The following is a 27,957-nucleotide window of genomic DNA, read 5'->3' as shown; positions in this document are numbered from 1 at the left end:
ATCCAACATCGAGCACAAGTACTACAGAGACGGTTCGATTGCATGAATCCAAATATATCAGAGTCATCCACTTTGCCTCGAGATGTGCACTGCACGGGCGCCGATATCGAGGCATCGCAAAACAAATGCATGGAAAATTGGCAATCCTTGCCCTGAAGAAACCCACATGATGCCAACGTTAACCCTGCAAAGGCGCAGAGGAGAGGTCCATTATGGGAATTTTGGCAGAAGAATAAAGACGAGATCATGTGAAGGGGGGAGCAGGGGCATATCGGGAAGGGAGAGGAAATTATTAACATGATAGAGGGAGGAGGAGTATTAGAACAAAAGAGAGGGGAGGAGGAGGAGGAGGAGGAGGGAGGTGAAGGAAGGTATAATGATGGAGAGGCGCAGATTAACGGTGAGCGGCCTCTCCCTCCTGCGCCTTCTGCTAACGTGCGCCATTGGCTCCATCGCCCTGGGCACTCTCCTGGCAGTGCACGTGTTCCCTTCTCCCGCTTCCAAGCCCCCCAAGGTAAGAGAGTATCTGCTATCTCTTGAATTCGTCTTGTTGGGGGCGAAATGTGAGCCATTTCCTGCTGTTTTGTGCGATTTATAAGCTCGATTCCATGGAAAGGAGGCATTTTTCTTGAAGCTTTCGCCAAAAATTTGATTACCCAAATCGCGTTTCTGGATAATTTCTACATTCACTGTTCACATGCCTCTGTCATGATTTGGTTGGTTATATTCTGTAGCAACGTGAGATCGGTCACCGGAGGTGGAGCGGTGAGCTGCGGTGGATGCAGGAGTTTCCGCCGCCCCAACTCTCCAAACTGGCTACCTCTACGCAGAAGGTGATACGATTGCTCTTCAATTTGTTTATGCTAAGTATTAAACTTCCTGATTCGTTTATGGCTCTTGCAAGGAGATACGTACTTAGTTCTTTAGAAGCGTGAGATGATAATTTGTTGTGATGCAATGCAGTCATTGTACTCTTTTATTTTCTTTTTGTGTTTCACTTATCTAGAATTGACAGTTGGATGATAAAATTGCGGTTTTCCAAATGGAGAAGCTATGGAAGTCTCCGTCGAATCGCAATTTCATGCCCTGTGTGGAACCTAGCTCTGCGTATTTGCGTAAGAGAAGTCTAAAACTTAACTTAGTGTTCCTAGTTTCTTTTCTTCCTGCAATGTGCATTCCTTGTAATGATTTGCTTAATTTATTTGTGAGGTGTTTTATCCTTTAGCACCTTCGGAGTCTAGAGGTTATTTGATAGTTCACACCAATGGTGGATTAAACCAGATGCGAGCTGGGGTAAGCCATTTCTATCTCCCTCTTTCTCATCTGCAATCCAATCTATTTCTTTTGTGTGTCTTCATTCTGGCTGCTCATATCACAAATGGCAAGATGGTGAAATGTGTAATATGTTTTCATTCTTGAGTCATCATTTCAGATAAATAGACAAGAAGTTTCAGCATCCTAGAGCATTTTTTATTCCATAGATAATTGATAAGTTGCCTTTCGAAACTTAGGATAGTTGACAAACAAACATTTTTCTGAACGATAGTGTAACTAGTGGGGATCCAAAGATTGTCCTTAGATGCCAACTTCCTAAATAGCTGGCTCTAGAGTTTTAGCCTCTTAAAGCTGATATATTGTTCTCTCTTGTTCTGTTCTGTTCTGCGTAAGGAAGTGGAAATGGAAGAAGTTCTGCCTTACCAGCACTGCATTTTAACATGCTGTAGAGAAGTTTTAGGTTTCTACTCGTAAATTTTTTTTCTGATCTTTCTAGATTGAATATAAATTTTACGCAACTTCTTAAATAAAATCTTATCTTTCACTTTCTCCGAAGTAATCTTATCTGCTAACCAGTAATCTACTGTGGATAATATCATCTGAGTGGCAGATATCTGACATGGTAGCTGTCGCACGTCTCATAGATGCCACACTTGTTATTCCGAAGCTTGATAAGAGATCCTTTTGGCAAGATTCAAGGTACATCTTCTGTTATGACTATCCTTGTATTACTCTGCTAAATTCTACAAAGATTTCTTGCTAAGGTGCTTGCTATACTGTTTAATCAGCACTTTTACTACTATATTGCCTGGCTGAATAACTTCTCTTTGGTGTAGTTTATTCATTGACTGATTTAGTACTTTGTTATATGCAGCAATTTCTCTGATGTCTTTGATGTTGAACATTTTATCAAGTCTTTGGACAATGATGTTAAAATAGTAAAAAAGCTACCAAAGGAGTTGGCAACAACTAGGAAAGCAGTATTGCATTTCAGGAGTTGGTCTGGAGTAGAATACTACCAGGATGAGATATACCGGTTATGGAATGATTATCAGGTGGGGCCTTGTGGCTTTTCAGGTTTATTTGACATCCTTCCTTTGTAATTCAAGTTGGTCTGACACGTACATTTTGTGTGTGGCAAAATCTTCTCTTAATAGGTCATTCGAGCTGCTAAATCTGATTCTCGACTTGCAAACAATAACCTTCCTCCTGACATTCAAAAACTTCGTTGCCGAGCTTTTTATGAGGCCTTGAAGTTTTCTCCCCAAATTGAATCACTAGGAAAAGTATGTTATTCCTCTTTGGTTCATCCTTTGCAATTGTGCAAGTACATCTACTGCAGTTGCGAATAATTAATATTGGATATACTGATTTTTAATCAGTTACTGGTGGAGAGAATGAGATCATACGGTCCTTATATTGCTTTACATTTGCGATATGAGAAAGATATGCTTGCCTTCAGTGGGTGCACATATGGCTTGTCCCCTACTGAAACTGACGAACTAACAAAAATTAGGTGAGAATTTTCAACAATTTTCTATATGTAGATTTTTATTTTTTTTCTCATTAAAAGACTGAAATTATATTATTTTCCTTCTGTTGTCTCCCATCTCTAGAGAGAATATTACATACTGGAAGGTGAAGGATATTGATTCCCAAGATCAGAGGGCAAAGGGGTATTGCCCATTAACCCCAAAGGAGGTCGGGATTTTTCTTTCTTCTCTAGGATATCCATCAAGTACTCCAATATATATTGCAGCAGGGGAGATATATGGAGGGGATTCTCATATGGCTGAACTTGAATCCCGCTTTCCTACTTTAATGAGCAAGGTATGAAGTAAATGGCTTAAATGGTCAGAGACTTCTTTAAAATTGTTAGTTTCTTCCATTTAGTAAAGAGATGATCTGCCATTTGGATATTTGTAGATTTTGGAATAAGAATACCTTTACACTGGTTGAAGGTATTTAGTGGCAAATTTTTCAAGAAAAGTTATTGTTTGCCACAAATCATGTTTTATGTTACATGCATTTGTATGTAGTATACTTCATCATAGAGGTTCCTAGTTTATTTTTTACTTGTTTTTTCTTTGGCTTTGGTAATCTTGCTCTTATTTTGGAGAGAGATTTGCAGAGCAGTACAATTTTATTTTTCGGTGGAGTTGCTGCACTATGATCTATTTTCTCTTCATCTTAGGGATGACTAAATGCCAAATAGTTGTTGTAGAAACTATATATATACCTGCAAAATTCAAGCGAAAATTACCCATAATTTGTTCTAGCATGATGAGGCATTAATGACTTCAGTACTTGAGATACAGCTCACGAGACCCAAAGTTCTCCCTCAGTTTCTTGAATTCTAGGAGCATGCATAAGAAAGCCGTAAAGGATAGTTCCAATTATTCTTGACTTGGTCTCTATATTTGCATATCTTAATGCTCGATTGTCTTCATCTCCTTATATTTACTTGAGCTCTCCTTTTTCAGAAGTTCTGTTTATTGATGAGCACACAGTGAAAAAAGGTCTTATTTTTGGCAGGAGAGATTAACATCACAGGAGGAGCTTGAACCCTTTATCGATCATGCATCACAAATGGCTGCTCTAGACTACATTGTATCAGTAGAAAGTGATGTTTTTGTCCCCTCATTTTCAGGCAACATGGCGAGGGCAGTCGAGGGTCATCGCCGTTTTCTTGGACACAGAAAAACTAATACTCCTGACAGGTACAAAATCACTGTGTTCATATAAAATATAAGCTCTTGGGAAGATTTCAAAGCAATATTATGCCCTAGCTAATTTACTTCTTCCTTTCTGTGCAGAAGAAGACTAGTCCAATTGTTTGATAAGATTGAAGAAGGTAATCTAAAAGAAGGGGAAAATCTATCGAAGATGATACAGGAAATGCATAGAAAGCGGTATGCAATTTTGATTGTTCTCCTTCAAACTCATTCCATTTTCTGGTTGTTTATCTCTGAATTGATTCAACAGGCAAGGATCGCCACGTAAAAGAAAGGGTCCCTTTTCTGGAACAAAGGGGATGGATAGGTTTCGATCTGAAGAAGCTTTCTACGAGAACCCTCTCCCTGATTGTTTATGTCAGCAGAGCTCATAAATGAGATCGGCACATCCGCAAATGGCTATGTTAATTCTGTATAAGATGCTCTGAAGTGACAACAAGAAGCAGCTGACCTTACAATGATGTGGTCTTTTAAGCTGATTAATGCTCATTGGAGAGTTCAAGCTTTCTTCTTACCTGAAAATAACAGCTATAGCCAAACAGTTGCAGCAATGCCTGAAGAACTCTCCTGAGCTGAGTTGAATACGATTGCAGATGAAACACGGCAGCTGTGGGAGGAAAAGTAAAGGAATTGATGAAATGTTTCATTCTTAATTTACTCTCCCTGATGTGGAGAAATAATTGGCTTATTTCATGCACTTGCGCTGTTGTTGCATGAAATAGGAGGTGAAAAAGAAATAGGAGGGAGGACAAATGGGAAAGCGTTCAAATGTTCTCTGTTGTAGTGTAATGGTTCCTCTAGTTGTTTTTGGTGCTTAAAGAGAATAATCAGCAACAGGTATTGTGGCTTCAGTTTGGAAGACTTAATACTACTAACATATATGTGAATCTAAAAGCCGTTTATTCTGTACGATTACCCTAGAACCAGCGTCATGCTCTAAATTCGAGAAACATGCGCTTGCAACCAACTCTATTGAAAGGCCGAGATGGAAGGCTCAGATCCACCTGGCTTACGAATGCTAACAAAGAAACCGATCACATTCGGGGTGGTCAATCGGAAGATTTTACATCTCTAAAACCTACCACCAGGTAGTAAGTACCCTCCCAGAAACTAGAAATCATGCACCCAACAAGACCCATAAATGGATTAACACATAATATAGAAAACATTTGTTACATTATTATCTTCTCAATTCTCATTTGAAGATATGAACAGTACTGGTATCAGTAAAAGTTGCATCAAACCAATCAAGATTCTCACGTATGTGGCCACAAACCAATCAAAATCACATCAGCAAGGAACTAAGCCAATAGTCGTACGACAAAACAATAGGCTAAGGGAATGACCACAGAAAAGGATCGCCAGTCAATCATACATATAATCTGAATACAGAACACATAATGCACGACGAGAGCCAACGAGACATTGAGTACCCAAGACACCAATGACAAGCATAGTAGACGATGACTAAAACTAAACTTAAGACATCAGTTGGAGTATTTAACAACAGCTCGACTGCTACCAGTTTACCATCATTACTGTACTATTACGACATGGACTCAAATACACGTTCCCTTTTACTGAAGAACAGATTGAACAGGTGTCCACAATAATACCCAAAACACAGTATGTCAATCACGAGAAGATTCTGCTGCCTGTCCATTGACAAGCAACAACTAAGCCCTCTCGCCACGGATCCTCCTAGCCAACTGAATGTCCTTGGGCATGATTGTCACGCGCTTGGCATGGATGGCGCAAAGGTTGGTGTCCTCAAATAGACCTACAAGGTATGCTTCCGCAGCCTCCTGGAGGGCAAGAACAGCGTGACTCTGGAATCGCAAGTCGGTCTGCAGAAAAACACAGTAGTATGCCCATAAGAACCTTAAATCAAATCACAAGATACGTTCATCACAACAATATACTAAAAGATCTACCTTGAAGTCCTGAGCAATTTCCCTCACAAGCCTCTGGAATGGCAACTTCCTGATCAAGAGCTCAGTACTCTTCTGATACTTACGAATCTCACTGTCATAATGAAAGAGAGAATTAAAAAAAAGAGAGAAAGAAATGTAAGATAGATGATGCAAAACACTAAAAGTTCCTCTATTTTCATACCGAAGGGCAACAGTTCCAGGCCTGTAGCGATGGGGCTTCTTTACTCCTCCAGTAGTTGGGGCAGACTTGCGAGCAGCCTACAAGAAAACAGCAAGGTTTACTACGTCTCCTTTGTCAAGAAAAATTAAAAGATTTGATGAACAAAGATATAAACCTTCGTTGCAAGCTGCTTCCTGGGAGCCTTCCCTCCAGTGGACTTACGAGCAGTCTGCTTGGTACGAGCCATCTACAATTTTAAAAGTTAACCATATTATCAACAATATTCAAACCAACAACAAGAAAAAACAACGCTTATAGTTTAGTAATAATTAAAACATACAAACACATCCTATAGTTTTCAGTCATCTCAAAATAAAGAACAAATGGGACATTTAGCAATTATCGCTGCATGAGCTCAGCTTGATGTGCAGGCTGTTAATTAGCCTAGATCAGACTCAGCTAGAGTTCAAAACTTAACTGAATTATATACATTTTGCAAACCTGAATTCAATCTTGATAACCTCTGTTACAAGCAATTCAAACTTGAGTCAAGCTTGGGTCATAATCCATCTATTTCAAAGTTGAGCTGAGCTTGTCCGTGTATTTACTATCAAGCAGATTATCCAATCTCGCAGTTGGGTAATCTTAAGCCGGGCACAAAATTTAACTCTAATAGATATGAAAAAAATACATGCCTTATCATTAACCATAAACTAAAAGCTACTGCGAGCTCATCTTGATCAAACTAGGGTTAATAATTAAAAATCATTAACAAAGGATTGATAAGAATCTAACCAAATGATTGTTAACCCATAATACTGAGTGAAGAACGTATCCGAGGAATTCCTCGGATCCCATTATAGCATTTAATGAGCATAAAATAAGTTGCCTCAAAATTACACAAACGTACCAATGAGATTTTTAACACAAGTAAATAAATAAACCTAACATCAACTCACCAACCGAAGGCGGACTCAGATGACGATTTAACACAATCTCATGAAATCGACATAGAGGAGAAAAGGAAACGCACCTAACCTAACGACCACGATAAAATGTTGCTATAGATGACTATCGCATAGGAACCAGATCCAATTACCAGAAGAAAGAAAATACAAATATATTCTTTTCGGAATTCAACACAATCAGATAACATAGAGATCGATCAAAACCCTAATTCTAAAACGAAATCAAAATTATTATTCAATGCGAGATAAAATCACAACGACAAAGTAATAGAAACCTAACGCAAGCGGTAATATTTGAAGATTAATCTAAGAAATTTTTTTAAAAAAAATTGAAAGTTTAAAAAGATTCTTACCTCTAACTTCTCCCTCTCCCTGTTCTCTCCTCACAAGCGGTATCGAGAGATCTAAAAGTAAGAAGTAGGCGGAGGTGGACGGCTATTTATAAGCCCGTTAAGTTTGCATCGCTTTCTCGATAATTAGTTGATCCAACGGTCTACGTTCCGGTAAATTGAACGATGCTGATTTGTTCTTCGTGTGTTTCCTTCGTTATAATCTAACGGCTGGAATATGTCCCTGACGTGCGAATCGGATCGGTAAGACCAAACACCGGCTTCTCATTGGTCGACGAACTGTCTCGCGGATCGTTGTTAATGATGGATTACAGGTAATTGGGCGAAACTTAATTAATAATTAAAAATCGCACAGGCTAAGAATGTCATTAAATATATAGGATTAGAACTCGGACGTGAGACATTGGATGACAGTATAGCACTGGATGTGTAAGATAACAAAACTGGCGACTAATTTTCCTTATCCTACGGAATTGAAGTAATCCAACAAAAAATAATGATGATATGCAAAAAGAATGAAAAAAAAAATGCAAAATTAATAAGCATGGAGATGCGTGGGTATCTATCCCCGTACCTCTCGCATCTGTGAGCTACATAAACACGTCAATTTAATACATTAATATAGATATATAACGTTATTACTTGAGCAAGCTTCCCCTCCTCAAGATCTCCCCGAATTTTCGAAGAATTTGCCTCTTCTTCTTCTGCCTAGTTGGAGAATCCCATGCTTGGTCACTGCAATCAAGTTCGTCAACAATGAGAGTCTTTGCGTGGTTCTTGCTCGCCAATGCAAGTGACTGCTCCTCCTTGTGCTCAGGAGATCCAATCATATCAAATATAGACCCCTCGAACCTTTCTGAATCTCCGAAAGAATGCCGCCTCGCATATCGATTGCGTGACTCCTTGTCGAACGTGGATTTGATCATCTTCTCGCTGGCTCCATGATCGACCACCGATGGCTTCGGCGGTCGCGGCGATTCGCTCTCGATTGCAATGGTGGTTCTACTCAAGTCCATGGATGAAGTAGCCACGAGCAAGCTTTGTAGCTCTTTTACACTATCAAGTGCAGCTGCTTCACTAACTTTGAGGCATTCGAACTCTTGTTTAATATTCTTCAGATCATTGTCCTTCTCTGCTACCATGTCCTTGAGCTGAGAATTCTCATTCCTAGCAATATGCAGTGCTTCTTTCACTACGTTAGCTTCATTTATTGCTTGCTTGAGTATATCCCTCAGCTTTGAGATCTCTTCCCTTGCAGCTCTTTGTGAATCTATTAACCTAAAGTTCTCTTGTTTTACGTTATTGATCTCATCCTCGGAGGACTCCATGCATTTTATGAATCCACTCTCCTTCTCCCTCCATGCAGTGAATGATTCTTCTGCTTCCAACCTCAGCCTGTTTCTTTCGTCGGAAATCGCGCGAAGCTTGGCATCCTTGTGCTTCAATAATGTCTTCAACTGATCGGTTTCTACCCTCATGCTTTCTATTTCGAGTTGGTTCATTGCAATCCTCTCTTTAACAGAGCTGGACTCTGTCGTTACTTCTTTCAAGGCCGATGCTAGATCATCCATGGCCTTCTTGCTCTTCTCCTCTGCCTCCACGGCAAGCTTGAGCTCGGATTTCAGCAATCCAATATTATCTTGATTGTAAGCTTCGTTTGATGTGGCCTCTGAAATCTCGATGCACTCGTGAAGAGATCTTATCTCAAGCTTGGCCTCTTCAAGTGAGATCTTGGTTTGCTCGAGCTGTTTGGTTTGCGTGGTGAGTGACTCAAGCATCTTCTTTTCAGATTCCCTCGCCTTCTTCAATTCATCCTCCAAAATCTCTACTTTAGTCTTACTTTTTGTCGAATTCTCTAAAATGCTTCTGTTTGAAAAGATGGTCCATTTCATCTCTTCAAGTTCTTGCTGTGCTTGAGATTTCTCCTCCTTTGCCTTCTTAAGCTCTTCTCTGAGCTGAACCAATTGGTGTTGCATGTTTGAAGCTTCAATAGCAACGACAAATAATCTAAAAGGAACACAAAGGGAGGCTCAAGATCATAGAAAGAAAATTGCAAAACTAATAAAAATTTCTATAATTCTAAAGATATAATCTATCTAGATACCTGGACCTGAACAGAATATTTCGCTCTCAATCATTCCATCATACATTAATTTCAAACGAGGCAGAAGAAATGGAGAAAGAGCCCAGAGACTTGGGGGGTGGCGGAGAGAGAGAGAGAGAAGCGGGTCTTGCATGGTTGGAAGCTGTCCATTGCTATTAGATCGTGAGAGAGTCTAAATTTAGTGGGCAGTTTTATTTGGGAGGCTCTTGTCCGTAAATTATTCGCAAGTAAGCAAAATTCTAGTGTGGTAGAGACTGTTCGACTTGGTCCGGCCCAAAACGTTTTGGGCCTGAAGGAAATCAGCCCAATAGATAGGCAACAGTTCGGTTAAGAAGTTCCTTTCAGCTGATGTCAAAGACGACGTTATTCTCGTAACCGTCAGATTATTAACGGACGGTCTCAGTTAAAAAGATGAAGGCTTACACAGACACAGGAATAGGTCGGTCAAAAGGAATGCTTTCAAGTCAAGGCATCTCCGTTTTGCTCTTTATTTTAAGAGGAAAGTGTTGACGGATAAATAAAATTAAGTAGAATAAATCCAGCAAGATATCAGCTGCAGTCCTTGTCACGTGTCTTCTCTATCCTTTTGTAAATTGTCGTTATCTGTCGTCTCTCCAAAACGCATCCCATGACCATCTCTCTCTCTCTCTCTCTCTCTGTTTCACTTGTCCTCTCTTGCGTGTTCTATCTTATCCGGCCCTACAGAAAAGGACAAGTTATGTGAGCAGCAATTTTATGCAGAAAGTGAAGCCATGCATGCCATCTAATGGGGGATGATAATTAGAAATCGCCAAAGAGAATTATTTGCATTGCATCGTATCATATTCATAGTTACACAAACTACCAATCGAACCTCACAAATAGCCAAACATGAGACTCATCAATCCATAATAGAAAAGAAGAAAGCTTTTATTACATTTACAATTCGAACCCCCCTCTTATCTTATATTTCCATTATCCTTATTTTTCCTCTAATTTTTTTTTTTTTTTTGCTTTGTTCTACATCAGGATCCACCAGCGCAAGGTTATGATGGAAAAAACTAATCATTCCTTTGCTACCAATCCTTCTAACATTACCACTACCACTGCTAGCTCTACTAATCCCACCACCTCTAGTAGTAGTATCACCACCGCCGCTAATTCCGGTAGTACCATCCAAAGCTCGCTTAAATCCCTTAATAAGTCCTCCTACAAGATCTCCAAGCCTGCTTCCGGAAATCGTTACCCTAACTCTAACCCTACTCATCAGGCTCAACCTCTGCCTCAGGCGGCGATCAGTAGCGGAGACGGCGGTGGCGCCCCGCCTCAGCCGCCCGTATACAACATCGACAAGGACGACTTCCGTGAAGTCGTGCAGAAGCTCACCGGCTCGCCGGCAAACCACCAGATCAGGGCGGCGGCGCCACCGCCTCCTCCTCCACCAGCTGCCGCCGCTGCGCCGACCTCCCGCCTCCACCGCATCCGTCCGCCGCCGCTCGTCCACTTGGCGCAGCGCCCGCCGCCGCCTCTCGTCGCCGGGGAGTCCTGGACTCGGCCGCCGTTCTCGCCGCTGCCGCCTCTCCCGGCCGTTAACACGGCGGCGGAGTCGCCAATCTCGGCGTACATGCGGCGGCTGCATGGTGAAGCGCAGTCTCCGTCTGCCGCGGCTGGAATCCAACCGCCGACATCGCCGATAGGGTATGGATGCTTGTCGTCGCCGAGGACGGCATACGATATGATGATGTCGGCGGGCATGGGGCTGCCTACGTCACCCGGTGTGCCGATGCCTACGGCGAGCCCAAGGTGACTCCGGTGTAACTTCTCAATCAGGTAATTCCCGGTGGAGAAGGTAATGCTATCATCTGTTTATGACTAGACTTTAGCATTCTTGTATATTTGAACATCTGAAGGATTAGTTATCATTTTGAGTCTTAGGGGTGGATGTCATGGTCGTTATGAAGAAAGAAGAATGAGTCTTCAGGGTGTGAGATTCTTTTTCTTTTCATCATTTTTTGTCCTTTTGGATTTACATTAAGTTATCTATCAGATATTTGAATGCTATTCTGGATAATTTGTTTACAATCTCTTGTTTTGCAGTGTGTTTCCTTGTTTATAATTAGAGCGATAATTTTATCAGAAACGTAGAAATTGCATAGGTCAATTTTCTCACCTCCAGCTTAGGATAGAAACTTAAACTCTTCGTTGCTGGCATTATGTTCTCTCCTATTAATATATGCATTCATCTCTATTCTTATTTCTCCACTATCTTGTTTTGCTACACCTTCATAACATGGCTGTGAAATCTCATCAAATTTTATAGATTAGTTCTTGCTGAATAAGTAATTGAAGCGGCGAAGAACCTTAATAAAGTCCTTGTGTGAAAATCATCCAGATCGATTGGATCTATTTGCTATAAATTGAATCCAAAGAGAAAAAACAGATCATATGCTGTAACTACTAGAGTAGGATGGTTAAAATTCACTCAGAGGATTGCTTCTTTCGTGGTGTGACAGAATGCTCTAACAATTAGTTAGTAGATCATTAAAGATTACCCATAAAGTGGTGAACTTGTTTCAGACAGTAGTGTACTGAAAATTACTTTGTCATACAATAGGTAAACTAGCTGTACACTCTTCCTTTGAAGATTGTTTTTCTTTTGTCTAATCCTGCTACCTGCTTATCTACAATCTTAATGGGGACCCACCAGCATCCTCCCTTCTCTCATACAAAGTTTATGCTTATGATTGTGAATGAAGGGAATTCTACAAAGTAGGGCATGTATACCTTTAATGATGAAGAAAAATATGTTGGCAATTGATCATCAAAACGAAGAGGAAGAGGATGGAATTCCTGTCACTGTCAGTCATCTAACCTGAAAGTACATTTGTTCATAATCCAGACTGAGTGCAAATAAATTGCTGCCTGGGACCAGGACATCTCAAGAAGACAATCACTCAATGTTCCAACCAAATTTCAGAGAGTTTATTAGTATGGCCATGTTGTCTCTCCCTACAGCCACATATTCACAATGAGATATAGAAGTTTTAAAAAAAATTAAACAGTTAGTATGTATTGGTTTTTCCTTCTACAAATCTGAGAGAAGTAGATCTGGCCCACTGGGAATAAGTACATACTCAATTACTAGAAGCTTGAGACGTGGTGTTTTTCAAGATTGTTTATCAACATAATGATAACTCATGAAGAAAGTTTGGAACTTACTCTTATGTGGCACCACTGGCACCACAGGGAAATAGTAATTACTTCAGTAAATGAAGGTATTCTGGGGTGATATATTTGCATCTATTTGTAGATGCTTATTTTAAGGCCATTAAGACTTGTGAGACATTATAACATTGCTGTTCTGTTTTTCAATTTCTTTTCCAAACTATGATTTACCCATAGTAGCTTTTCTTGGAGTAGTTAATTGTACTCTCTAGTCTCTTCTTTCACTGATTTTGGCTGATTTCGAATTATGTGCGTTACACTAGTTAAGTTGAAGTGTTCAACACTTGCTTTTTTTTTTGGCTTTTCTTGTCTGACCTCACAAAAAATTATCTTTTGGTTGTATTGGCTTGGAGAATTTGAACACTATGATCTCGAAATTGTTTTATATTTAGTTATTCATGAATAGAGTTTGATTCTCGCATTTACTTGTGATTTCCTTGTGTTGATGTGTAATTGTCTAACCATATCATTTTTGTGTTGCTGCTGCATCATTTGATGATATCATTTTATCTTACTAGTATCTTCTCTCCGATTTGGTTTTACAGTCTACTAGGTCTTTGATTTTGTTTTTGTTGAAAAATGCATATAGTCATGCCAAGTTTGTAGGTGATATAGCTGCTCTTCTTAAATACACGGTAGTACCTTCATGTTTTTCACGATCACCCTAATGAATTACTGTTGATTTAGCAATTTATTCAATGCTCTTGCTGTTACTTACATAATTATTTAGATTCAAGTGCCTGACATCCAGACAGGCTAGATTATAATGTTATTGTTCGTGAGAAATTTCTATTGTTAGGAATGACAGAATCAAACTGTACTATTACCTAAGAGTAATTCTTGGATGGAGATTTCCAACATGAAAGTTGCTGTCTAACAATTGTTATCTCCAAATGATTTGAGCAACCTGTAGGTGATCCTTGCACTTTGCTTGTAGCCTAATCATTTATCAGGTTTTAGTTCCAATTTGATACTTTCAACTGTTGATTCATTGACTGGATGTTGTGATAAGATCTAAATTTGGCGTTAATGATTTTCTTGCATTGTTAGCATCCAAAGTTTCATCGACATTAATCGTACCCTCCTTTAATCGTCCTGTTTCTGTTTGGACTTAGGGAATGTTTAAATTTAGTTTTCACCCATGTTCATCTATTCTTTGCCTACCTTTAATCGTCCACATAGTGTTTTCATCTTTTAACACGTTCGGTCAACTTAAGCAGGAAAGCAGAATTGTTCGATTTGCTTTTTTGCTGTGTACTTTGACTTTTTCTTTCTTATTCTTGATACCATTGGCATTTGGCAGCATCGAGACTGCCGCTTTCACCTCATGGATTGGAATTTCTGCATCTTATCTTTCATCGGTTGGTTCACGAAGATAATACATGCCAAGTTGCCAAGTTCTCCAATGTTTATTAAATGTCATTCTTAGCCATTATTACACATATTTTATTTTACTTATTTTCATTTAATAACTTCCTTCTGAAAAGTTAAGTTCTAGTTCCTTTTTGGGGTTGGTAGGAATAGTGGACTTCATGATATAGGATAATTGAACTTTTAAATCAAATTCCGAGACAGTACATTTTGGAAATCGAGTAGATCTGCAAATATATCTCTATTTTCTTCTGGTGGGAGGAATTATTTTGTATACAGATGGGGTTCACTCTTGGTCATGAACACCTCTTTTGTCAAGGCTATCACTTTAGCTAATTTCCAAGCAGATGAAAAGTGGGCAGATACTTTGTATACTTGGATTAGCAGGCCCTACCCATCTTTATCCTTTTATTTCAGGCGGCAATGATGCTGCTGCTGAGTGCTGACAGCTAATGACTACAAAAGCAAGAAAAGGCCCAGAGAGAGTTGAGAAAGTGGGTGGGACTCACCAATCCACCATTAGCTTTATCCTTAACCTGGACTTGCATCCACAATAGCATAATCTAAGAATAATTCCTTAACCTGGACATGCATCCACAATAGCATAATCTAAGAATACTGTGCATAGGAAGAGAATTCAGGAAATGGCACAAGGTTTCTCCTTGCATTTTCAATGGATGCAACATACGAAGAGAGCTTAGGCATTCTCAAATCCAAACACAGTCAGAAACATAGTGATGAAAAAAAAAGCACAATGCGACACTTTTTGGGATCACAAGAGACAAAGAAGCAATAGCCAACCCTCTCCCGTATTACTCCTAGGGATAGTAAGTTCAATAACAGAGGAAGTGGCCTTCAATCAGCAACACAATCATCTCAGCTACTATCTATCATTCATCCTCACCTTTGGATGCGTCCTTCATCTCTTCTACTCCTTCATCCTATGAAGAACAATTAAGCAGCAATTAGTTTAACGGATTATGAGTAGAGTGTTAAATAGAATATTGCTGTTAGTTTTAAAATCTTCCACAGACCTGCATGTCCGAAGTCCATAAGGTGAGGTTGTCACGGAGGAGCTGCATGATGAGAGTGCTATCCTTGTATGACTCCTCTCCTAGTGTATCCAGCTCCGCAATCGCTTCATCGAATGCCTAGAACCAAAATTCTTTTTTCTAAAATATATATTGGAGGACTAGAACATGATTATGATTTAAACTTCAAAACATCTCAATTATTGCGCGTTAATCCGATGGCGCGTCTCCACTCACCTGCTTCGCAAGAGTGCAGGCTCTATCGGGCGAGTTCAAGATCTCGTAGTAAAACACCGAGAAGTTAAGCGCGAGACCCAAGCGGATCGGATGCGTCGGCGACAGATCCGCCACCGCTATGTCCTGCCACACAACACCAGATCCAGATCTAAAAAAAGTTTAAAACCCTAAACCTATTCAACACCAGATCCGATCTGATCCGTTACCTGAGCAGCCTTGTACGCGCCAAGCGTGCTCTCCGCTGCCTCCTTCCGATCCGAGCCGGTCTTGAACTCGGCGAGATACCGATGGTAGTCTCCCTTCATCTTGAGGTAGAAGACTTTGGAGTCGGCGCCGGAGGCGGAGGGGACGAGGTGGCAGTCGAGCAGGCGGAGGATCCCACCGCAGATGGTGGTGAGCTCAGCCTCGATCTTGGACCGGTAGGCCCGGATCGAGTTCACGTGGCCGTCGTTGCCGCGAGATTCCTCCTTCTGCTCGATAGAGGAGACGATGCGCCACGAGGCGCGGCGGGCGCCGATGACGTTCTTGTAGGCGACGGAGAGGAGGTTGCGCTCCTCCACGGTGAGCTCCTCCGCCGCGGATGCGGATGACGTGACCTTCTCCATGAACTCCACCATCTCCTCGTACCGCTCCGCCTGCTCCGCTAGCTTTGCCATGTACACGTTCTCCTCTCTGGTCGCCATTGCCGCCGCTAGTTCCAAGTGGAAGAAGAGGAGAAAATAAAGGAAAGAGATGAGAGCAGGAGAAGAATAGAGACGAGACAGGCAACGGCTTTTTAGTGGAACATATGGTTTTCTTTTCGCATTTAACTACCTAAACATTACCCTATTTTGAGACGACGACGAACATTTATTTTTTTAGCCCATCTTAGGAAGAAAGCCCACTCTACTTCCATTCTTCCTGTCAGGTTCAGGTCAGGCCCAACTAGAAGTCCCACAAATTCTTATAGTTCTAATCAAGTCCAAGACCAAGCCCAAGCCCAAGCCCAAGCCCACCCCACTTATAAATCGTGTCTAATAATTTAAACTCAGCCTGATCCAATCCAATCGAATAGAACTTCTCGAAATTTTATAATACAAAAAAGGTGATAAAAATATTATGTTAATATTTTCCATCGAGCATGATTAAATAAGCTAAATCTAGATGGAAACGCCAAAAACCGCCGTAAATTCTTAATCGGCTTTGTAAAATCTTGAAAATTTTCATTTATTGAGCAGGAAATAATAAAATTAGTTTCTAAAATTATTTTTACCTCTTTTGTAAGTTAGACGATTAGTTTTTTTTTCTCCAAATTTACGTACTCAAATAACATCTAAAATTGAATAACAGAGTAAATTCCCTCAATTTTTAATTTTTTAATTTTTATGGATAAAAAATAAAAAATTATGTATGTAACTTATAAAATTATTTATGCGAAAAAGTAGAGCACCACCGTCCATACGTAAACATCATGGGCCCAATAGACGAAGACGTCGTGATCCATATTAACGGTGCCGTGCCCTCGGAGATGCTAGTTTTTAATTGCGGTCTCACTATCCCACTCAGCAACCGTGTTCAAATAAATGCCACGTAGCCAATGGGCATTCGTACCTAAATTTCCGCGTCACTTCCACCATCCCATTCCGATACCTCAGTGGGTCCCATCAGAAAAACCAAAAGTTTATTACTTATTTTTAAAAATAGGGACTGAAATTAAATATTGATTTAAAATTTGTCCATCGTGCTTGGTGTATGGATAGATGTAATGAGATTAACATATTCATATTGTATATTTGAGGACACTAGACCAGCGTGATGCCACGACATCCCAAGTCTTACTCACTAATCTAGATATCTTCGTGAAGATTATGATACTAATCATCAGCAAACTTTACGAGCAAGTTGGTGTACGGTCGCGCCACGTGTGCTCAGCGACGTCTTGGGAAGGAGAATTTTTGCCCATTCCGATCGTACCAAGGATGACAACTAACGCCGTTAGACGGCGGACAAGTGGAAGACGGCGAGTTTTCGGCGTTCGCTCACACGCGGAGAAGTTTAACGCATCATGGACTCCAATAGAGTTAAAAGAAGTTCTCTGCCGAATTACAAAAGGAAGGAAAAAGAAAAAGAAAAAGAAAAAGAAAAAGAAAGTCTCACTTCCCCATGCTGACCCTGCCGTAACACACACTTACGTCGGACAGTTGGATACTTGGATGGATAGATGGCTAACTATTTTAGTCGGCAATCGTCGAGCTAAAAGCTCTCGATCTCTTCGTCTCTTTCCTTTTTCCATTTGGTCCTCCCTCTTATCTCATTCATTTCTTTGTTCTCTTCTCTGCTGTTCCTACTTAGTGGGCCTTTTTCTTTTATCTATGATTGCTTCCTACTTACTCTGTTATAGCTTTGTTCTCTGAATCAAAAATGGATCGCTTCGAAGTGATTAAGGATATTGGGTCCGGTAATTTTGGGGTGGCTAAGCTGGTTAGAGATATCTGGACGAAGGAGCTCTTTGCTATCAAGTTCATCGAGAGAGGGCAAAAGGTTCTAAATCTCTTCACTCGTCTGTATGTAATTTGGTTTTGTTGTTTTGGGATTCTGGTTAAAAATCCAATTTTGGCATCTGGGTATTGATTAGATTCCCAAATTATTGGCCTTTCGAAGGTTCTCTATGTCTGGGTTCTTATTTATTTTAGCAGGTTCCTTTTTGACTAGGAGTCCTTTTTCCTCTGTGGTTAACTCAGGAATTTGTTCTGTTTGGCAGATTGATGAGAATGTTCAGAGGGAGATTATGAACCACAGATCATTAAAGCATCCGAATATTGTTATGTTTAAAGAGGTAATTTTTGCTGCCTTTTGTCAGTGATCCGATATTGCGAGAAATCCACTATTTTTATTAGGCATGTGTTTGATTCCCTTGGCTATATAATGGTTTGCTTCTAAGTTTCCACAAAAAAGTACCAAATATTGACTTTATAATCTAAATTGTAGTTTCCATGCTGTCACCTGATCTCAGAGAACTGTAAAAAGATTTTGATCTTTTTTGTCAGTCATATGCTCTGGATGGAAGAAACGAGAGAATCAAGCTGTAGGCCTATCTCTTTATTATTGCTTCTTTTGAGAAGTACTACTGTTTGCATACCAAAAACCTCAAATAATTGATGCTTACCTAAAAGCTAGACAAGAAGGATGCCATCTCTACGACAAGAGAGAAAGAACTCATTAAGATATAATAAAATAGCATTAACTTGTGAAATGGTGTGTTTGGATTAAATAGTGGGTAAATTTGGAACCATGAACTTGATTGCGTCTAACTGTCTCCATGCACGCTAGAGGTGACTGGAAAAAATCAGTGTAGTTTACGAGGTCATTTCCACCGTTGAGATAAAAGAAGGAATTTATCTTTTCAGGTCATGCTAACACCTACACATTTAGCTATAATCATGGAATATGCTGCTGGTGGTGAACTATTCGAGAGAATATGCAATGCAGGGAGATTTAGTGAGGATGAGGTAGAAAATACTTGCATAATCTTCAAAAGTTAATGGTGTGCAATGCTGTCTTGTGTTGTTTACCTAATGTCCTTAATCTTTCAAACAGGCAAGGTTCTTCTTCCAACAATTGATATCTGGAGTCAGCTATTGTCATTCCATGGTACTTTTTGTTTGTTGGCCTGTACTTTTACAAATATCACTTACACCAATTGCATGTAGTTATGGTGTTCTTATTCCTTTTGTTGCAGCAAATATGTCACCGGGATCTTAAGTTAGAAAACACTCTTTTAGACGGTAGCTCAGCACCGCGACTTAAGATCTGCGATTTCGGTTATTCTAAGGTATAAAAGATCACCCACAAGACTGAACTGTTTGTGATGACAAATACCTTACCATTTATTTTGTGAAAAAAATTTCAGTCATCTGTGTTGCATTCCCAACCAAAATCTACCGTGGGCACACCGGCTTATATAGCCCCAGAGGTGCTCTCTAGAAAGGAATATGATGGAAAGGTATATCTGTTACGCTTATTTTTTTTTGTTCTTCCTGCTGATTTTTTGTACTGATGTCAGTCAATTGCTTCGTATAAAATCTAGATTGCAGATGTTTGGTCTTGTGGAGTTACATTATATGTGATGCTCGTTGGAGCTTATCCTTTCGAGGACCCTGATGATCCAAGGAACTTCCGCAAGACGCTTACGGTGAGTCTCTGATACCTATTTAGTATTGAAGTGTAAAATGGAATCTACATGTTCTTTCCTCATCAATAGTTTTTTTTTTTCTATAGTTTGTATCAGTGGCATAAACACTATCTCAAAAGAAACATCTGCTACTTTGCAGCGAATACTTAGTGTCCAGTACTCAATTCCAGATTATGTGCGAGTGTCATTGGAATGCAGACATCTTCTATCCAGGATTTTTGTAGCCAATCCTGAACAGGTTAGACATCCAATCATATCATCCAATCATATCATGAAATATCTGAATTGCAGTTGGCGATTGATTCTCTTTCTTTAACTTTAGATACTTAGAATGTTACATGGCTACATTTCATGCAGAGAATAACCATTCCAGAGATTAAGAACCATCCATGGTTTCTGAAGAACCTGCCAATTGAGCTAACGGACGGGTATCAAACGAGCTTGCAGATCGCTAACCCGAACATGCCGTCACAAAGCATCGAGGAAATTTCAGCCATAATTCAAGAGGCACGTAAGACTACTGAGGGCCCAAAGGCTGGTGCTGGGAACTTCGTTGCTGGTGGAAGTATGGACCTAGATGACATCGATGCTGATATCGACATCGATGATATTGAGACCAGTGGAGATTTTGTTTGCGCACTTTGAGTGTTAATGTTGAATGGATGCATGCATGAACTAGCAGCTAGTGCCTAGTTGTTTTCGTGTGCTTGTTGTATTGTTCATTCTCGTATTCCATAATGCGAGAAAAAAGAAGGATCATTTACCTTCTGATTGTGATGTGCATCAAAACATTTTCTCAGTAATGTTTGAATGACAAAGATTCTTTTCATCATTTGACCACACACACTTTGAAAGAAGTTTCTCTGTTTTTTTCTTTTTGGTATAGAACGAGTGTATTTGGATAACTTGCTTCATGATTTAGATGTAGGAAATTGAACTTGATATGTAAAAGGGTAAAACTATCATCATCTTTGCTTTAATTTGTGAAGCCAAACCTTTCTGTTGTTCTACATAATTGCTCACAAACATATTCTTTGGTGATCTCTTTCAGGAGGTTGCAGCTATATTTAAATGACATGTCATCAAATTTAAAAATAAAAATTAGAATCGTTTCCTCACCATTTATCCTGAAATAGATGAATATTGAAGGAAGAAATTTTATTTGCTAGTTATATATCAGTACTAAAATTTAATAGAATTATATTAATAATAGTCTAGTATTTAATTCTCTATCCTTCCGATTTTTGTAACTTACATTTATGATATTGAGTAGATGTAATTTTCTCATTTGTGAGGGGTAGATGGCAAAGTAAACACTGCCGTTCATCCAACGGCTTGGAACATCCGATGCCGCAATGCACGGTCCTGATCAGCGGTCCTAAACATAAGCCCTAATCTCTCATCCCCTTTGCTATATATAAATCACCATTGGAAACCCCTCAAAACTCTTGGAAAACCTTAGCGGCGCTAGGATCTTTGTGCTTCTCTCCGCTGCCTTCCGATCTCTGCAGCGATCCGAGATGAAGGTATTCACTTGGAAGTCTTCTAACGCTTACTACTTCTTACGAACCATATCTTGGATTCTTCGCCGTCTTCTCTTTACTTTTGCTTTGGCTGATGATTCCTAGGCCGCTTCGATCTGATATTTGCCTCTTATGTTCATTTTCCCCAAAATTTTGGCTAATTTATGCAGTTCAATATCGCGAATCCCACTACTGGGTGCCAGAAGAAGCTTGAGATTGATGACGACCAGAAGCTGTGAGTTTTTGTTTCTAATTTCGTAATTGCTTATTTGTAGTATGTTTGGGATACGATAGTTTTCTATTCGATTTGTTTTTGTTAATGGCCGATTTGTGCGAGATGAGTAATACGATCTGTTTCACTTTCTGAGCGTCTTGTGTTGTAGAAGGTTGTTGATGAGCAGTTAGCTAGATAGATAGACTTGGGCTGTAGTTGGAATGCTCATTTGGTGCTCCTTAGTCCTTATACAGTCGTTGAGATGGTACAGGGATGAGTATATTAGTTAATGTTGAGTGGTTCTATAGGAAGCATCCATTTGCCTTGTAGAATTACGCCCCTAGTATGGTTTCTAATGGTCGAATTTGAATTATTGGTTTGGTGGTATATGCAGACATGAATTAACTAGTCCAATAATTGTTGTCAGGGTATGTCAATGCTAGATTATTAACTATGCAGTCCTTCCGGTATGTGCTGAACGAATCCAAAAGAAAAACTTTTTGATGCATATTAGTAATGCTATACAGAAAGGACACGTTTTTACACTGTCCATTGAATGACATTCTATCTATTCAGGTATTAATTTTAAGGAGGAAGGGATTGTTGATAACCTGATAGAGAGATACATATTCTTCTATTAATTTCTATTCTTATCGATTTGTGTTGACTGTTGAGAGTGGTGATGGTAACAAGATGGAAGTATTCAGACTTTTACTTGCTGTCATCATATTCTTGTATTGACAAGAAATATGCAACTGGCATTTTTAGCCCTCATTTTTTATTTTTGCTTTCTGTGACTATCGGTTATGAAGTAGAAACTCAAACATGTCTTTTGTGTGTTTCCAGTCGTGCCTTTTTTGACAAGAGGATCTCTCAGGAGGTCAGTGGAGATTCTCTGGGTGAGGTATGCATGATCTGAACTTTGGAACTACTAGATACTGTTTTCTGATTTTCCATGGAGCAACAATATCTTGCTTGTTCATATAGGAGTTCAAGGGCTATGTCTTCAAAATTATGGGAGGTTGCGACAAGCAAGGTTTTCCAATGAAGCAGGGAGTACTAACACAGGGACGTGTGCGCTTGCTGCTTCACAGAGGTAACCGGTTAAACCTTTTTTTTTTTCTTTTTAAACTGCTTCGAATTTTTCATTGCTATGGTAGTGCAATTGCATACTTAGTTAGAAAGCTTTCTACGACCATGAAGACCAGGAATACCTTATGCGTTGTTATGAAAACAATGCCATAGATGATTTTTTTTTGCCTGTCCAATATCTCATTCCTGTTACTGGTGGATCCTTTCTGTCAGGAACCCCATGTTTCCGTGGATATGGCAGGCGTAATGGAGAGCGCAGAAGGAAATCTGTTCGTGGGTGCATTGTCAGTCCTGATCTCTCTGTTCTTAACTTGGTCATTGTTAAGAAGGGTGAGAATGACCTTCCTGGCTTGACTGATATCGAGAAGCCTAGAATGAGAGGACCAAAAAGGGCATCAAAGATCCGGAAGCTATTCAACCTTTCCAAGGAGGATGATGTCCGCAAATATGTTAACACATACCGCCGAACCTTTACTACTAAAGCGGGTAGGTTCTGCTGGATAATATGAATTTCTTGATAATTTATTCCTTTATTCTCTAATATGTTTTGCCAGCTAGGTTTTATAACTTTTAGTGGACAAAGATTCCGACCTGCTTTTTCCAGAGTTTTAAGCATTTGGCTTGATTTTCTTGATAACCTAATTGTTTGTATGGCTGGAAGATATGCATGGTTCTGTTTTTTTTTTAATCTTATCTTCATTTGTTTTTGTATTGCTGTAATTTTATACAGGCAAGAAGTGCAGCAAGGCACCCAAGATTCAAAGGCTTGTGACTCCCTTGACTCTTCAAAGGAAGCGCTCCAGGATTGCAGAGAAGAAGAAGAGGATTGCCAAAGCCAAGTCCGAAGCAGCTGAATACCAGAAGCTATTGGCTACCCGACTCAAGGAGCAGAGGGAACGCAGGAGCGAGAGCTTGGCCAAGAGGAGGTCCAAGCTTTCGGCTGCCTCCAAGCCATCAGTTTCAGCTTAAAACCCTAGGCTTATTAATCAGAAAGAGTATGTTAGGTATCCTTTGAGTACTCATGGTTTTCATTCATCTATTTATGAGATTTTGTATGGGGACAAATCACGCTGTGTTCAATTTTTGGATATTTGAGTCTGATTTCCTCTATTTGACAGGATAGTGTTAGTGGCTCCGCTGTTCCTTTGTTATAATCGTAAGCTATTTGTTATGTACACATTTTATGTGCTGGTTTTGTCGACCTAATGTGTTTGGTTCTTGATATGCATATTGCTCTTTTTGTCGTAGTAAGAGTTGTCTTTGGTAATGGATGCACCACGATGAATGGGTACTCTTCACATTTCATGATCCTATTTATATGGCTTGCAATTTACTGTATGCCTTATTGGTGGTCTCATATGCTAGACTTCGCAGCTTTCATCCAATTTATGGTTTGCTACTTAAGATGTATTGCATGAATTATTATCCTTAGATTCATGTTTCCTCCTGGACAGTCTTATGAAGAGACCATGCAAGAATATTCAGTAAAGATTCTATTGGTCTCGAAGATGATACTTGAAGCAACAACGTTCCCTTGATATATTGGACAAATTTTCTTTTAAAAAAAAACTTGTAGAATCACATATGAGCTTTACAATTTGTTTGATTGGACTGCTTTGATATAACAAGGAGTGAGCGTGTACAGCCCAGTGGCAGGTCGAGCAAGAGCTACTGCTGAGTTCTGCTCGTTGGAGCAAGCCTTCGTCATTTTGATTCCATCATACATTTGATCTATGCTTGTGTTTTGCCCTGCATTGGAAAAGCACAATTAGTTAGAACCTGAAAAATAATTCCACCGGTATTAAATACGAGATGACTAAATTTACAATAATAAATTGAAAATTGATTCTTCCAATATCTGTTTCTGATCGACGACGATTTGCTCCTGCATCCATCCTTCGTCGAACCAAGTCAAAAATGCTTAAAAAACATCAGCCAATTCTCATGGTATTGTTCTATTTCTAGCTATGAATAATCCAAAAGCCAATGCAGTTCCGAACAGAGCATGCAACCGGACGCAGTAGTATTTCGCCATGAAGATCTTGATATTGTCCTGCAAGTAAAAAAAATATATATAAGCCAGACAAGAATATGTAGCAGCTACTGAGGGGAATTATAGAGAGAGAGAGAGAGAGACAAGAATATGTAGCTGCTTACATTGTAATTTTTGTCAACAAAGTTGGTGACCAGAGCTCCCACTGGAAGGGTTAGAGCACATAGGAACTGTAATGTGTGAATGAAGTGCATGTAAGGTACAAATTAATAACAGTTGCAAACAGACATTATTTCAAATGAATAGTCCTCTTTGTTGGTAGCTTACAACACATGTTGTTGGAAGAGCTTTGGACAAGCCAAACACCAGTAAAAGAACATAAAGTGAGACAACTCCAAGTTTCACTACACTGGATCCTGCTTCTGTTCCAATTCTGACCTGCACCCATTTAGTTATTCACAGTTTTGGACTGCCCTCTGGAAAATATGGTAAAACGCAGACTCAAATTTGATTACCCTTCACAATTAGAGACCACATTTATAGAGACATACCAGAGGAGATATCTTCCCAACAGCTAAATCTCCGTCAATCTATATGTATTCAGTGATGGTGAGTTGATATCATCTATACCTGAAAATAAAAGCAGTGCACATATAACGTAGGGTATGAAAAGCTCACCTGATGAAAATGGCTGCAGAAGAGGATGAGAGTGGTTGTCAATCCAACAAGGAAAGATGCAGTTAGAACTGTCCCAGTTAAAGGAAGAAGGCCTGTTCCACTGACAAATTATAAGTTGGTTTCAGCCGGAGACACCATCCAATAGAACCCCCGTGAGCAGGTAAATTCTGAAAAGAAAATGTACCTCAAGGAATTTTTGCTGCTGTTGGAGAAATAGAAAGCTGTAGTTGCAAATGGGCCAAAAGCCGCGAAGCACAAGGGTTCTCCAAGTCCTTGGTAGCTCAGTCGGAATGGAGGGCACTACAGAAAATGCATAAAAGAACATGCGTGACATAGCAAGAAGGGAAATTTTACCTGACATAGATCCAAGAGAACATCCAAAACCTTTTAAAGGCTTCAAATGGCAAGCAGGGAAGTTTTACCTGATAAACATAACCGCAAAGGATTGCATGTAATATTAATAAAAGGAAGCGTATGTCTCCTGCTTCTGCAAATGACCAGACCAACCCCATGAACCCAAGGAAAAGAGAGATGCTGGCAGCAAACTGTGTCACTCTTCGACTTCTCGACATGTAAGTAAAACAAATCTCATTATCCCTAACAACAAATCACAAAATTGGAGTAGAAAGTCAGAATTACCTGCCAACAATGTTGACAACAGATTCCTTTTTGTTCTTATCTGCCCCAGTATCAAAATCATAAACATCATTGCTACAAATTAAGAAATTAAACATAAGTCTGACCTCATAAAGCTGAAAATGAATCAACAATTTTACATGGAAACTGAAAGAACATGGAGAAAAGAAGAAAGTTGTATTTTAATGTGTTTTCTGAAGTCACCTCAGATTGAGCCAAGTAATGACAAGAACTGATGCAGTTAAGAGCACAAGATAACGCTTGGCAAAGAATAAGCCCGTATGGAGATAAGCTGCGGCGCTACCAACCTGTCATTTGACATAAGAATACAGATGGTTGGATATGTTGGAAAATGGCAAATATATAGTCAACATAATTCTGGAATATAAACCAGAACATTACATTCATTGATAATATATTGCACGCTAAACAAGAATTACAACAAAGTATAGCATGTGATTCGTCAACATTTAAAGTTAGTGTTTCCATGACATTACGATCTGTAAATAGTCAGCATGCAGTTGATTCGTGACAATTCTTACGAGACAGAGGTTGCAGTTTAGTTTAATTGTGACTACTTCTGCTACATATAACTTTCAGAAGATCAGGAACCACAATCTCAACTCATTCATTCACTAGTCTTTATTATGTCATGAGGATTTCCGTGACATAAATATGAAAACATGTTTCTTTCTCACTCTAGACTGATGATCTGAATCTGACCAAGGTACATTAAGGCTTAAGTAACAAAAAATATTACACTGAGGTTATTCAGCGATTGAAAAGCCTGAATAACAATGGATCAACTAGAAGGCATATTTTAGCTTCCTAATATCTTGCTTCAGTTTCTAGGAAAGAAATCCATTTATCCACTAAAGGAAAGTATAAATCCTAAGAATTGGTTCTATTTTGTTCCCTAATGAAACTGAGCCAGTTCGAATTTGCTTAAAAAAGAGAGAATTCCAAAGAATACAGAAAATCCAAAACTTACACATCCTAGAGTTCATAATTCCATAACTAATTAGTACGTCTAAGTTCATACATCCATTGTTCCATTCTCCAAGTCTCAAAATCAGAATTCCCACAAGAATTCGAAATACCCCTCAACTTGGACAATAACTAAGACATAAAGAGCTAGAAAGAAAAGGAATCAAGAAAAAAAAATTAACACAGAGATGGTACTCACAGTGAGGGGAACCAAGGCTACGGAGTAAATGGGTAACTTGGCGGCTCTCCATAGCAGTGTCGCCCTCGAGATCTTATCACCACCGCCTTCGCCTACAGCATCGAAACCTTTGGTCGCCGGCTCGGAAGAAGACCTCGGAAGCAGGGGAAACCGGGGATTCCTCACAAGGATTCTTCTAAGGGAAGAAGGAGAGGAGATTCTACGAGAGAGGAGAGGAGAAGGAGAGGAGATTCTACGAGAGAGGAGAGGAGGAGGCGGACATAGAGGAATGGCAAAGAATGCCATGATTGGTGGTGTTATCTGAAGTACTCCATCTAATTTGGCTTGCGTTAATAGATTGGAGAACTCCTCGCGCCTCTTTCACTTTTAGAGAAGGATAGAGAATTCCAAGCCGAGCGTCAGGATTGAAGGGGAATCCATAAAATGGACGTGATCATGGATAAGACGAGAGCGTTTTTGCAAAAAAAACCCTATTTTCTTCTTTATTGTAAAACAAAAAAAACAAAATAACTCCTCCTCATGAAACATTCTGAGGAAAATCTTTCTTTTTTCTTAACAAAAGTGACGTCAAGTGATAATTTAGCAGGATGGTATATATTGTTTATATATATATATATATAATGATATTCTAAAAAATTAGCTTGAGCAAGCCTGATCTAGCTCAAGCTCGGCTCAAATCAAGCTCCTGCCTGAGAGCTTATGATTTGGAAGAGGCGGAGATAAGGAGGCAGGAGGAGAAGGAAAGTAGAGAAATAAAAAAAATGAGAGATGATTGATGTGATAGGATTATGTCTCTACTACTGCCACTTTTACTGTTTTACCTTACACCTCTTTGATTTATCCAATCACAAATTAAAAGCGGGCTAAGTGACCCAGCTACCACTACCAATATTAAGCCGAGCGTCTTCTTCCTTGGTCTTCGTCGCCAACTTCCAACTACCGCCAGGAGACGCAGTTCGGCCGTAACCATCAATGGCAACGAAGAGAGCTACGGGCTCTCCTTTGTCAGTGATCCCAACAAAGAGAGATGCAGGCTTTCCTTCTTCGGCTCCGCCTCCATTGCCATGGCGTCTGTCGACACCCATGAAATCTGTC

At 39.7% G+C, this 27,957-nt stretch overlaps 7 protein-coding genes and 1 long non-coding RNA gene across 14 annotated transcripts; 4 read left to right on the top strand and 4 right to left on the bottom strand.

Annotated features, from left to right (window-relative positions):
* The first annotated feature begins 81 nt into the window (after positions 1 to 81).
* LOC140780382 (O-fucosyltransferase 7-like) lies at positions 82 to 4,861 on the top strand. 3 transcript variants are annotated; one of them, XM_073125892.1, is made up of 12 exons: positions 82 to 514; positions 735 to 833; positions 1,016 to 1,115; positions 1,226 to 1,293; positions 1,886 to 1,974; positions 2,150 to 2,330; positions 2,433 to 2,561; positions 2,658 to 2,791; positions 2,892 to 3,105; positions 3,811 to 3,995; positions 4,092 to 4,187; positions 4,261 to 4,861. In XM_073125892.1, exons 1-12 carry the CDS (start codon positions 377 to 379, stop codon positions 4,382 to 4,384), a joined length of 1,557 nt encoding a protein of 518 aa, XP_072981993.1. In that variant the 5' UTR covers positions 82 to 376; the 3' UTR covers positions 4,385 to 4,861. The 3 variants fall into 3 exon arrangements, with proteins under 3 accessions (XP_072981993.1, XP_072981994.1, XP_072981995.1); XM_073125893.1 differs by having other exon boundaries at positions 85 to 514; positions 1,052 to 1,115; XM_073125894.1 differs by having other exon boundaries at positions 351 to 514; positions 1,007 to 1,115.
* A 491-nt stretch (positions 4,862 to 5,352) lies between these two features.
* On the bottom strand, positions 5,353 to 7,592 carry LOC140787204 (histone H3.3). The gene is made up of 5 exons (XM_073136007.1): positions 7,426 to 7,592; positions 6,280 to 6,351; positions 6,126 to 6,202; positions 5,945 to 6,035; positions 5,353 to 5,857 (listed from the first exon to the last, which is right to left on the bottom strand). The coding sequence occupies exons 2-5, from the start codon at positions 6,349 to 6,351 to the stop codon at positions 5,687 to 5,689; spliced, it is 411 nt and encodes a 136-aa protein (XP_072992108.1). The 5' UTR covers positions 7,426 to 7,592; the 3' UTR covers positions 5,353 to 5,686.
* A 274-nt stretch (positions 7,593 to 7,866) lies between these two features.
* On the bottom strand, positions 7,867 to 9,690 carry LOC140797921 (uncharacterized). 2 transcript variants are annotated; one of them, XM_073151628.1, is made up of 2 exons: positions 9,527 to 9,690; positions 7,867 to 9,429 (listed from the first exon to the last, which is right to left on the bottom strand). In XM_073151628.1, exon 2 carries the CDS (start codon positions 9,396 to 9,398, stop codon positions 8,061 to 8,063), a length of 1,338 nt encoding a protein of 445 aa, XP_073007729.1. In that variant the 5' UTR covers positions 9,399 to 9,429; positions 9,527 to 9,690; the 3' UTR covers positions 7,867 to 8,060. The 2 variants fall into 2 exon arrangements, with proteins under 2 accessions (XP_073007729.1, XP_073007738.1); XM_073151637.1 differs by having other exon boundaries at positions 9,533 to 9,673.
* A 601-nt stretch (positions 9,691 to 10,291) lies between these two features.
* Positions 10,292 to 11,587, top strand: LOC140783370 (uncharacterized). The gene is made up of 2 exons (XR_012108135.1): positions 10,292 to 10,671; positions 10,776 to 11,587. It is a non-coding gene; the product is annotated as an uncharacterized lncRNA (long non-coding RNA).
* Positions 11,588 to 14,737: 3,150 nt separating this feature from the next.
* Positions 14,738 to 16,196, bottom strand: LOC140783327 (14-3-3-like protein 16R). Its single transcript, XM_073130190.1, has 4 exons — positions 15,576 to 16,196; positions 15,370 to 15,492; positions 15,136 to 15,252; positions 14,738 to 15,042 (listed from the first exon to the last, which is right to left on the bottom strand). The coding sequence occupies exons 1-4, from the start codon at positions 16,050 to 16,052 to the stop codon at positions 14,992 to 14,994; spliced, it is 768 nt and encodes a 255-aa protein (XP_072986291.1). The 5' UTR covers positions 16,053 to 16,196; the 3' UTR covers positions 14,738 to 14,991.
* A 1,263-nt stretch (positions 16,197 to 17,459) lies between these two features.
* On the top strand, positions 17,460 to 20,380 carry LOC140783318 (serine/threonine-protein kinase SAPK2). Its single transcript, XM_073130177.1, has 9 exons — positions 17,460 to 17,889; positions 18,110 to 18,184; positions 18,756 to 18,857; positions 18,946 to 18,999; positions 19,088 to 19,180; positions 19,259 to 19,351; positions 19,436 to 19,540; positions 19,680 to 19,778; positions 19,898 to 20,380. Exons 1-9 carry the CDS (start codon positions 17,770 to 17,772, stop codon positions 20,183 to 20,185), a joined length of 1,029 nt encoding a protein of 342 aa, XP_072986278.1. The 5' UTR covers positions 17,460 to 17,769; the 3' UTR covers positions 20,186 to 20,380.
* A 583-nt stretch (positions 20,381 to 20,963) lies between these two features.
* Positions 20,964 to 23,620, top strand: LOC140783334 (small ribosomal subunit protein eS6-like). The gene is made up of 6 exons (XM_073130202.1): positions 20,964 to 21,066; positions 21,234 to 21,298; positions 22,124 to 22,181; positions 22,265 to 22,373; positions 22,583 to 22,855; positions 23,100 to 23,620. Exons 1-6 carry the CDS (start codon positions 21,061 to 21,063, stop codon positions 23,336 to 23,338), a joined length of 750 nt encoding a protein of 249 aa, XP_072986303.1. The 5' UTR covers positions 20,964 to 21,060; the 3' UTR covers positions 23,339 to 23,620.
* A 219-nt stretch (positions 23,621 to 23,839) lies between these two features.
* LOC140783302 (2-carboxy-1,4-naphthoquinone phytyltransferase, chloroplastic) lies at positions 23,840 to 27,267 on the bottom strand. Of its 4 annotated transcripts, XR_012108131.1 has the most exons (11): positions 26,863 to 27,265; positions 25,881 to 25,984; positions 25,680 to 25,751; positions 25,463 to 25,601; positions 25,225 to 25,340; positions 25,041 to 25,140; positions 24,914 to 24,952; positions 24,690 to 24,800; positions 24,527 to 24,592; positions 24,196 to 24,422; positions 23,840 to 24,118 (listed from the first exon to the last, which is right to left on the bottom strand). XR_012108131.1 is itself a non-coding variant. In XM_073130154.1 (10 exons), the coding sequence occupies exons 1-10, from the start codon at positions 27,145 to 27,147 to the stop codon at positions 24,312 to 24,314; spliced, it is 1,116 nt and encodes a 371-aa protein (XP_072986255.1). In that variant the 5' UTR covers positions 27,148 to 27,267; the 3' UTR covers positions 23,840 to 24,311. The 4 variants fall into 4 exon arrangements, 3 of the variants coding, with proteins under 3 accessions (XP_072986255.1, XP_072986242.1, XP_072986264.1); XM_073130154.1 differs by having other exon boundaries at positions 23,840 to 24,422; positions 25,463 to 25,574; positions 26,863 to 27,267; XM_073130141.1 differs by having other exon boundaries at positions 23,840 to 24,422.
* Positions 27,268 to 27,957: the final 690 nt, after the last annotated feature.

Source organism: Typha latifolia, chromosome 1 (assembly GCF_019914945.1).
Source record: "Typha latifolia isolate L0001 chromosome 1, TyphaL0001v2, whole genome shotgun sequence".
Taxonomy (NCBI): Eukaryota; Viridiplantae; Streptophyta; class Magnoliopsida; order Poales; family Typhaceae; genus Typha; species Typha latifolia.
The sequence above is the reverse complement of the archived record's forward strand: the minus strand, read 5'-3'. Positions and strand labels throughout refer to the sequence as shown.

Excerpts from the sequence above, each read along its gene's own strand:
- LOC140780382 (XM_073125892.1), top strand. The coding sequence starts at position 377 with ATGATGGAGAGGCGCAGATTAACGGTGAGCGGCCTCTCCCTCCTGCGC. Across the intron at positions 515-734 it reads CCGCTTCCAAGCCCCCCAAG|CAACGTGAGATCGGTCACCG; the intron begins GTAAGAGAGTAT and ends TATATTCTGTAG. Across the intron at positions 1,294-1,885 it reads TAAACCAGATGCGAGCTGGG|ATATCTGACATGGTAGCTGT; the intron begins GTAAGCCATTTC and ends TCTGAGTGGCAG.
- LOC140787204 (XM_073136007.1), bottom strand. The coding sequence starts at position 6,351 with ATGGCTCGTACCAAGCAGACTGCTCGTAAGTCCACTGGAGGGAAGGCT. Across the intron at positions 6,203-6,279 it reads GGAAGCAGCTTGCAACGAAG|GCTGCTCGCAAGTCTGCCCC; the intron begins GTTTATATCTTT and ends GTTTTCTTGTAG. Across the intron at positions 5,858-5,944 it reads AAATTGCTCAGGACTTCAAG|ACCGACTTGCGATTCCAGAG; the intron begins GTAGATCTTTTA and ends GTTTTTCTGCAG.
- LOC140797921 (XM_073151628.1), bottom strand. The coding sequence starts at position 9,398 with ATGCAACACCAATTGGTTCAGCTCAGAGAAGAGCTTAAGAAGGCAAAG.
- LOC140783327 (XM_073130190.1), bottom strand. The coding sequence starts at position 16,052 with ATGGCGACCAGAGAGGAGAACGTGTACATGGCAAAGCTAGCGGAGCAG. Across the intron at positions 15,253-15,369 it reads CCTGCACTCTTGCGAAGCAG|GCATTCGATGAAGCGATTGC; the intron begins GTGAGTGGAGAC and ends TTTTGGTTCTAG. Across the intron at positions 15,043-15,135 it reads TATGGACTTCGGACATGCAG|GATGAAGGAGTAGAAGAGAT; the intron begins GTCTGTGGAAGA and ends TGTTCTTCATAG.
- LOC140783318 (XM_073130177.1), top strand. The coding sequence starts at position 17,770 with ATGGATCGCTTCGAAGTGATTAAGGATATTGGGTCCGGTAATTTTGGG. Across the intron at positions 19,000-19,087 it reads TCAGCTATTGTCATTCCATG|CAAATATGTCACCGGGATCT; the intron begins GTACTTTTTGTT and ends CTTTTGTTGCAG. Across the intron at positions 19,352-19,435 it reads GAAAGGAATATGATGGAAAG|ATTGCAGATGTTTGGTCTTG; the intron begins GTATATCTGTTA and ends TATAAAATCTAG.
- LOC140783334 (XM_073130202.1), top strand. Across the intron at positions 22,182-22,264 it reads GTGGAGATTCTCTGGGTGAG|GAGTTCAAGGGCTATGTCTT; the intron begins GTATGCATGATC and ends TTGTTCATATAG. Across the intron at positions 22,856-23,099 it reads AACCTTTACTACTAAAGCGG|GCAAGAAGTGCAGCAAGGCA; the intron begins GTAGGTTCTGCT and ends AATTTTATACAG.
- LOC140783302 (XM_073130141.1), bottom strand. The coding sequence starts at position 27,147 with ATGGCATTCTTTGCCATTCCTCTATGTCCGCCTCCTCCTCTCCTCTCT. Across the intron at positions 25,341-25,462 it reads TTTGCGGTTATGTTTATCAG|TGCCCTCCATTCCGACTGAG; the intron begins GTAAAACTTCCC and ends CATTTTCTGTAG. Across the intron at positions 24,801-24,913 it reads TTGGGAAGATATCTCCTCTG|GTCAGAATTGGAACAGAAGC; the intron begins GTATGTCTCTAT and ends AAATGGGTGCAG.